At 40.2% G+C, this 9,574-nt stretch overlaps 1 protein-coding gene across 1 annotated transcript in view; it reads left to right on the forward strand.

Annotated features, from left to right (window-relative positions):
- Positions 1 to 476, forward strand: part of riox1 (ribosomal oxygenase 1) — a 38,605-nt gene extending 38,129 nt beyond the window's left edge. The window contains exons 14-15 of the mRNA XM_067241348.1: positions 75 to 161; positions 289 to 476. Coding sequence (XP_067097449.1) covers positions 75 to 161; positions 289 to 348 — 147 coding nt within the window. The 3' untranslated portion in view covers positions 349 to 476. The remainder of the gene's footprint in view (positions 1 to 74; positions 162 to 288) is intronic.
- The last annotated feature ends 9,098 nt before the right edge of the window (positions 477 to 9,574 follow it).

Below are 9,574 nucleotides of genomic sequence, written 5' to 3' on the forward strand. Positions count from 1 at the left end.
TTTTTTTATTTACACTATCATTGTCTATAGTATGTGTGACTGATGCATTGTATTCAAACATCTTCCCTTAATAGCATACCGATGCCATGGAGTATCTGATCAATTCTTATCCAGAATATGTGACAGTGGGCAGCCTACCATGTGAATCATCTGAGGTCAAGGTGTGTTATTGGCAAGTGGTGTAGTTAAGTGCGAAACACTAATATTTTGCGCCATACAGTTTTAAGGGGTAAGCCTATATGTATTTTCTTTTTTAGAAAATAACATGAACTTTATTTTATCTTCTAGATTTCCTTGGCTGAGGTTCTGTTTGAGAGAGCAATTATTCACACAGCAGCTCCTCTGTAACCATTGACAAATGTGTTCAAGGTTAGTCTTCAGAATCTGTGCTGCTACAGTTGCCAATGCCATGTCACTTTCAGAATATGATATACTTTATCTTGTTCATTATGTTCTGAAATAAACCTTATATGTTACTGTGTCAAAGTTGTTTCAACATTTTGGATTTGGGGTATGTACAGAGTAATACAGATGTTTTCATACAATTTTACTGCATTCAAGTCTTAAAATGGTTTGTGGCATGTATAAAATATGCTGAGCATGCTGAGTTGGATTAAGATATTGAAGAGAACATTGAAGTGATTTATTGAGGCACACACAGTTCCGATATCAGGGGCATGGCTAGACCCTTTTTACTGTGGCACGTGCCCATTTATAAATCTGCTATGCCACTGTAAAATCTCAAGTTTGAGTTTTACAATTTACTTTTGGTCAGTGCATTAATTTAGATTATGCAGTCCAGTGCGCTCACATTAACAATTGATGTCCCTGCCAAAGCTGATATTAAACTTACGTCCCTGAACTGTCTGTATAGTGGGTTAATCAAGGTAAGTTTCAATAGTGCATTGCGTAGCACACTTCTTGTACGCAGCAAACTAGGAAGAAAAAGAAATTGAGTAATGAGGGGCCTGTGCCCCAGTAGACACCAGTGTTGTTAGCTGACCACGTTATTGGCTGAATTGCTGACAACTATAAGATGGCCTAATGACAGTTATCACCCTTGCATAGAGGTGGGTATATTTCATCTGTTACATTTATTTCAGTAACTTTTTGAATAAATTGTACAAGTACTTTTAATGCAACATACTTTTACTCAACGGGTGATTCAGAGGAGACGGAACACCCCTGGGCTCACGTTCAAAGTAAAACTAAGTTTTACTTAGACTGCCAAAAACAATAGTTGAATTATTCTTTGTCTACCAAAAAATTGGGACATTTCTGCCTACACGAACTCAAGAGAACATGCGTGTGAGTTGTACCCAGTTACCTCTTTGGAGGGCCATGTTATCCCAGTACAATAAATAAATAAAACATTTACTCAAAACAACATCACCATCAACTCAACATTTTCTTCATGTACATACCCTTGTTTCCCCAAACGTTGCTTTTTTGTGTCAGTACCAGTGAGACATTGTTCTAAGGGGGGGCTAAGTAGCCCATCGTACCCTATATACATACCATTTTCTCTTACAGACTGTCAAAGCAGGGATTTAGATGACATAACCCCTGTTTTAATTACCTTTTGAGTTATGACCAAACCAAATGTAGGAGCGCCACACTTACAACATTCGAGACATGCATATCTGTTTTCCATCATCATGTTGTGTTCAGCAATAAATCATATTGCAAGTATAGGGGATTGTTGAACACAAAGACTGGGCAGATCACATCCCCCTCAACATTGACAGTGACTTTAGGTTCCTGTGGGTCAACATAAGAAAGAAGGGCCTATTCTACAAACCAAGTTCAACATTCCCTGGATATGTTTTTGTTAGCTGTCTTCACAACCACAATTATGCATAAGTGGTGTCATGACGGTGGTCATCAATTTAAGTAATTCCCCAAATTTAGTTATGAGCATGCTCACAGGGGCAGTGTTTGCACTATAACATAACCTACTCTAGAGCAGATTAGGTGTGCAGCATAATTTACCATGTCAATGCACATACTGTTTTTACATTATTATTAGATTTATATTGTGTTCATTACATTAGGTTTACACTGTTACCTTGTTAGGTTTATATTAGTAAATACTGTACATTCTTGTTTACATTGCATTAAGAGAGTATGAGAATAAATATTGCCAATAACTTCTGTTAATGTAGGCTACATGACAAATTTAAACAGTGACAGCTTGACCTTAAATCAAGAAGACTGCTTAACACAGTGACCGAAGTGTCATCTGCATTTAGATCTATAGCACGTGTGAAACTCAAGGCCGGCGGTCCTAAATCATTTTATGTGGCCCGCGGAAGCTTAAATGGTGTATAGAAATAAGTCTGCTGCTTTACAGCGTGCATTGACCATAAACTACATCTCTCACAATGCATTCCGATTATGTTACGCCAAGTGACGACATCCCGCTTCTAGACAGAATTGTATACAAATCAGTGTTTAAAGATCCTGTAAAATGGAATTGAAAACTAGTTTTGAATTCACCACACCACAGAAGAATGTGTTATTAATTACCCATCCTAATTCGCATGAAAAAAAAACACCGACAAGTATGTTAAATTAGGCTTTGAAATTGTGATCAGCACTCTTCTCTGCTTGAGACTGGGGGGGCGTGTCGCCTGAAAGACCTGAAGCTCTGCCCCTCGCTACCTACCTACGACCCAGATAATGGACGCTACGTCAAGCCCGAACAAAACAGTATAAAATTAGAATTTATTTGTTCAATGAGTGAAACATACAGATTAGGGATGGGAAGATTTACCGGTTCGCATTGATGCATCGGCATAAAAGCTCACGATGCGGTGGCCCGAATCAAAAAAGTGTTCACCGGATACAATGTGGGATGAATCGCGATGCATCGTTTCTAACATTTTTGCATCGGTATAATCCGATGTATTTTTATAGAATCGTGTGTAAGCGAACACCATTTAGTATTTAGAAATGTGACCAATGATTTGTGACCAATAATTTTATATTTAGATAGATTCCTCCTCTCGCGCTCTCATCTCCACTGCTGTCAGTGGCCGATTCTCGTCAAGTCTCTCGGCCAAGTTTTGTGCGAGTTGGAGGCGCGTTCGGGCGAGTGTTATCATGGCGAATTACACGTTCCTACGAATTGCAATAAATCCAAGGTTTGGCAACACTTCGGATTTTACAAGAAAGATGGGCAATTTGACAAGACCCATGCAATTGACAAAATGTCATGCTGCTATAAAGTACACAGGGAGCACGGCTAATTTAGGTAGTCACTTGAAGAGACTACATGGTATTTGTGTGGAGACGTCTGCCTCCCCTTCGGATTCAGCTATGGCTACAGTCAGTGGCTAGCTCCACCGTCCGGTACCCCTAGCAAGAATAGGAAGCTATTCTCCGAGAAACAGATCCCTGTTGTGAACAACAAAGTAAGACGAGAAATAGCTGAGTCATTGCGAAAAACCTTAAAGTAGGACGTATGAGTTCAATTTAGTGTGTGGTGTTATGACTGTTTACAGCAGCTTGTGACTGCCAGTAATAGTTTACCCTTTTTTACATTCAGAGAACACAACAGGAAAGAAGGACTGGTTTAAGGCAAGATCCAGGCCTGATGTTATTTTATCTTTTGTCAGAGACTGTTTAATATGTGTATATCGCACTGCATCGCATTAGTATCGCATTAGTAGTTGCTATTTGTTCAATGAGTGAAACATACAGATTAGGGATGGGAAGATTTACCGGTTCGCATTGATGCATCGGCATAAAAGCTCACGATGCGGTGGCCCGAATCAAAAAAGTGTTCACCGGATACAATGTGGGATGAATCGCGATGCATCGTTTCTAACATTTTTGCATCGGTATAATCCGATATATTTTTATAGAATCGTGTGTAAGCGAACACCATTTAGTATTTAGAAATGTGACCAATGATTTGTGACCAATAATTTTATATTTAGATAGATTCCTCCTCTCGCGCTCTCATCTCCACTGCTGTCAGTGGCCGATTCTCGTCAAGTCTCTCGGCCAAGTTTTGTGCGAGTTGGAGGCGCGTTCGGGCGAGTGTTATCATGGCGAATTACACGTTCCTACGAATTGCAATAAATCCAAGGTTTGGCAACACTTCGGATTTTACAAGAAAGATGGGCAATTTGACAAGACCCATGCAATTGACAAAATGTCATGCTGCTATAAAGTACACAGGGAGCACGGCTAATTTAGGTAGTCACTTGAAGAGGCTACATGGTATTTGTGTGGAGACGTCTGCCTCCCCTTCGGATTCAGCTATGGCTACAGTCAGTGGCTAGCTCCACCGTCCGGTACCCCTAGCAAGAATAGGAAGCTATTCTCCGAGAAACAGATCCCTGTTGTGAACAACAAAGTAAGACGAGAAATAGCTGAGTCATTGCGAAAAACCTTAAAGTAGGACGTATGAGTTCAATTTAGTGTGTGGTGTTATGACTGTTTACAGCAGCTTGTGACTGCCAGTAATAGTTTACCCTTTTTTACATTCAGAGAACACAACAGGAAAGAAGGACTGGTTTAAGGCAAGATCCAGGCCTGATGTTATTTTATCTTTTGTCAGAGACTGTTTAATATGTGTATATCGCACTGCATCGCAATAGTATCGCATTAGTAGTTGCTATTTGTTCAATGAGTGAAACATACAGATTAGGGATGGGAAGATTTACCGGTTCGCATTGATGCATCGGCATAAAAGCTCACGATGCGGTGGCCCGAATCAAAAAAGTGTTCACCGGATACAATGTGGGATGAATCGCGATGCATCGTTTCTAACATTTTTGCATCGGTATAATCCGATGTATTTTTATAGAATCGTGTGTAAGCGAACACCATTTAGTATTTAGAAATGTGACCAATGATTTGTGACCAATAATTTTATATTTAGATAGATTCCTCCTCTCGCGCTCTCATCTCCACTGCTGTCAGTGGCCGATTCTCGTCAAGTCTCTCGGCCAAGTTTTGTGCGAGTTGGAGGCGCGTTCGGGCGAGTGTTATCATGGCGAATTACACGTTCCTACGAATTGCAATAAATCCAAGGTTTGGCAACACTTCGGATTTTACAAGAAAGATGGGCAATTTGACAAGACCCATGCAATTGACAAAATGTCATGCTGCTATAAAGTACACAGGGAGCACGGCTAATTTAGGTAGTCACTTGAAGAGGCTACATGGTATTTGTGTGGAGACGTCTGCCTCCCCTTCGGATTCAGCTATGGCTACAGTCAGTGGCTAGCTCCACCGTCCGGTACCCCTAGCAAGAATAGGAAGCTATTCTCCGAGAAACAGATCCCTGTTGTGAACAACAAAGTAAGACGAGAAATAGCTGAGTCATTGCGAAAAACCTTAAAGTAGGACGTATGAGTTCAATTTAGTGTGTGGTGTTATGACTGTTTACAGCAGCTTGTGACTGCCAGTAATAGTTTACCCTTTTTTACATTCAGAGAACACAACAGGAAAGAAGGACTGGTTTAAGGCAAGATCCAGGCCTGATGTTATTTTATCTTTTGTCAGAGACTGTTTAATATGTGTATATCGCACTGCATCGCAATAGTATCGCATTAGTAGTTGCTTTTTATGTATCTTTAATGTATCGGATTGTTGGCAGTGCATCGAGGTGTGTATCGCATCGTCCTCAGTGATGGAGATGCACATCCCTAATACAGATGCATATAAATGAAATGTTCCCCTGAGCTGTAACAAAGGAGTAAAAGTAGACACCAGAGACAGCAGTGAGCTCTCCAACTACTTCTAGCACATAGCTAATATCATTCTACACCGAGTAGCCTAATATCAAGTTAGCGGTTTGCACTAACTCATAGCAGAGATACCTCTGGAAAAGTTATCTAGTATAATTATAACAAGCACACAGAACTGAGTGATGAACTGCTGGCGGCGGTGGATGGTCCAGGTGTGACCGGAGGAGGAACGGCCGGAAGGGCGATGCTCGGTACGGCTCCGCGCTGCAAGAGAAGCCGTGTGTCCCTGAACCCCGTCTGTCTCTGGTCCATGTTAAAATTATCCGCCGTGAAATGGTCACTGCAGAGGCGGCTGTTGGAGTTTATCCGAAGCTTTCCATCAGCGTGGCTCTTCACAAAATCAATCCACCTATTTTTCTTTTCCTCATCAATAGGGAAATTAAATAGCGTTGCAGCGCTGCTGAAGTTCTTGCATCCAGGGAAGATTCAGTTGCGGGTGGAGGGAGAAATCCAGAAGCTAGCTAGCTAGCTGATGTAAGCTACAACTAGAGAGGGTACCATTTCCGGGGAAATTGTAGGGTGTGCTTGCTTGCGTCGGTTGCACAGGGGTCCGTTTTTGAATGACATTTTTACAACTGATATTTCTGTATATGTTATATAAAAATGCATACTTATTATTTATAAAGATTACATAGATTTAAAAGCATTTTTTTTTTGCTGCTCATTTACAACTGAAAATACGAGTGAAGTGTAGAATGAAATAGATGTCTTCTCATTTCCCCTGCAAGAGGCAGCCTCATCGTTGAATCAAAACGAATACATTTGGCAGACCGGTGTAAAGATTGACCTAATCTCTATGACTTAAACGTCATTTTAAGTTTTTCCCTTCTCATATTTTCTGGCATTTAGCCTACTCATATTGCATTCATTCATGAATAAACAACCCCTTTGAAGATTATTCTACGACGTTACCCGGCAGCAGAAGATGGAATCGCGATTCAAACAGTACCATCTGCTAACTGAAAATATGCCCCCCAAAACGTAAATAAGCTTGACATTTATTTAGTGGAAAATCGCTCATTCATAAAAAGCTCACTGGTAGCGATCATTGTCAGTAACAACGCAAAATGCGATATAGCCCTGTGTGGAGAAGCTGCCCCGGTAAATTGTACTACTACGGTACAGTAGTAGACTACTGCTGTGTTCCTCTTGGTAGCGATTGCGTTGGTTGAATTGGATTTAACGTTCCGTTGTACGGTTTAGGCTGAAATTAATTATTTTCATGAACAGATTGACAACGTTTAGGCTGTGGCAATGAAGTTCAGGTTAGTAGTTAGATAGACTTTTGATTTAAGTAAGGGGAGTGCCGAACATTTTCTTTCGCCGTTTGACTTCCTAAACAGATGTGTACTGTAGCTAGATGTTTTTGTAGTGTATCTCGCGTAAGCTACAGCGTTGCAGTGTGCTACACTGGTTTGAAACCACAGGTAATGATAATTTCACCCACAAATCGTTTACTTGTAATGTAACGTCATAATAAATCCTACAACGAAAGTGTATTTGTGAGGAATGTTTATTTTAACGATTGAAAACAGATACATCATAGACCACTGTAGTATGTGTTGCCCGGGCAACACAGGCTAATGTCATGATGCTAATATTTCAGTGAAATAGTAGACTACTGTTTCCGAAAGTAGATGTACTTCCTTAATAATATCAGCTTATATTGTACATTACACATCACAATTGTGTGTCATATCACAAAGTAAAATGAGTAAATATTTATCACCCTGGACTCTTTGCTTGTGGCGTTTCTGCAGCTGCCTTGCAGTAAAGCTATAGTTAGCCTAGCTATCCCCCAAGTTAACAGATGCGAAACGAATGTTCTGCCAAAGGTAGTCACGCGTGTTTTCGTGACGTTAGTGACGTAGTGACGTTAGTAACGACAGTGACTGTGGCTAGCAAATTAGCCACCGTTAGCTTCACTTTTCGCCACAAAAACTTAACTTAAGCCCAAACCATGCAACGGAACGTAAATTCCAATAGAAGCAACTCAATCGCTACCAAGACGAAACTTTTGACACCTACGTTGTCTATGTAGGCCAAATATTGACTGAGTTTAGGGGGGCAAAAAGAATAATAATAATAATATATATGTGAGAGAACAAAGGTTGTGCCCTTGCCGAAGGCAAAGCACACCCAACTAGAGAGGGTACAATTTCTGGGGAAATTGTAGGGTGTGCTTGCTTGCGTCGGTTGCACAGGGGTCCGTTTTTGAATGACATTTTTACAACTGATATTTCTGTATATTTTATATAAAAATGCATACTTATTATTTATAAAGATTACATAGATTTAAAAGCATTTTTTTTGCTGCTCATTTACAACTGAAAATACGAGTGAAGTGTAGAATGAAATAGATGTCTTCTCATTTCCCCTGCAAGAGGCAGCCTCATCGTTGAATCAAAACGAATAAATTTGGCAGACCGGTGTAAAAATTTACCTAATCTCTATGACTTAAACGTCATTTTAAGTTTTTCCCTTCTCATGATATTTTCTGGCATTTAGCCTACTCATTGCATTCATTCATTAATAAAGAACCCCCTTTGAAGATTATTCTATGACGTTACCCGGCAGTAGAAGATGGAATCGCGATTCAAACAGTACCATCTGCTAACTGAAAATATGCCCCCCAAAACGTAAATAAGCTTGACATTTATTTAGTGGAAAATCGCTCATTCATAAAAAGCTCACTGGTAGCGATCATTGTCAGTAACAACGCAAAATGCGATATAGCCCTGTGTGGAGAAGCTGCCCCGGTAAATTGTACTACTACGGTACAGTACTAGTAGACTACTGCTGTGTTCGTCTTGGTAGCGATTGCGTTGGTTGAATTGGATTTAACGTTCCGTTGTACGGTTTAGGCTGAAATTAATTATTTTCATGAACAGATTGACAACGTTTAGGCTGTGGCAATGAAGTTCAGGTTAGTAGTTAGATAGACTTTTGATTTAAGTAAGGGGAGTGCCGAACATGTTCTGTCGCCGTTTGACTTCCTACAGCTGTGTAGATGTTTTTGTAGTGTCTCGCGTAGGCTACAGCGTTGCAGTGAGCAACACTGGTTTGAAACCACAGGTAATGATAATTTCACCAACAAATCGTTTACTTGTAATGTAATGTTATAATAAATCCTACAACGAAAATGTATTTGTGAGGAATGTTTATTTTAAAGATTGAAAACAGATGCATCAAAGACCACTGTAGTATGTGTTGCCCGGGCAACAGAGGCTAATGTCATGATGCTAATGCTTCAGTGAAATAGTAGACTACCGTTTCCGAAAGTAGATGTGGGCCTACTTCCTTAATAATATCAGCTAATATTGTACATTACATTTCATAATTGTGTTTCACATCACAAAGTAAAATGAGTAAATAGTTATCACCCTGGCCTCTTTGCTTGTGGCGTTCCTGCAGCTGCCTTGCAGTAAAGCTATAGTTAGCCTAGCTATCCCCCAAGTTAACAGATGCGAAACGAATGTTCTGCTACAGGTAGTCACGCGTGTTTTCGTGACGTTAGTAACGTCAGTGACTGTGGCTAGCAAATTAGCCACCGTTAGCTTCACTTTTCACCACAAAAACGCAATTTCTACTTAAACCATGCAACGGAACGTAAATAAAAATACAACCAACGCAATCGCTACCAAGACGAACCTTTTGACACCGCCGTTGTGTATGTAGTCCAAATATTGACTGATCCTTAGGGGGGCGAAAATAAATAATAATAATAAATAAATATATATGTGAGAGAACAAAGGTTGTGCTCTCGCCGAAGGCTTGAGCACACCCAATAATATATATGTGAGAGAACA

The sequence above is a fragment of the Osmerus mordax genome, chromosome 8, assembly GCF_038355195.1.
Source record: "Osmerus mordax isolate fOsmMor3 chromosome 8, fOsmMor3.pri, whole genome shotgun sequence".
Lineage (NCBI taxonomy): Eukaryota > Metazoa > Chordata > Actinopteri > Osmeriformes > Osmeridae > Osmerus > Osmerus mordax.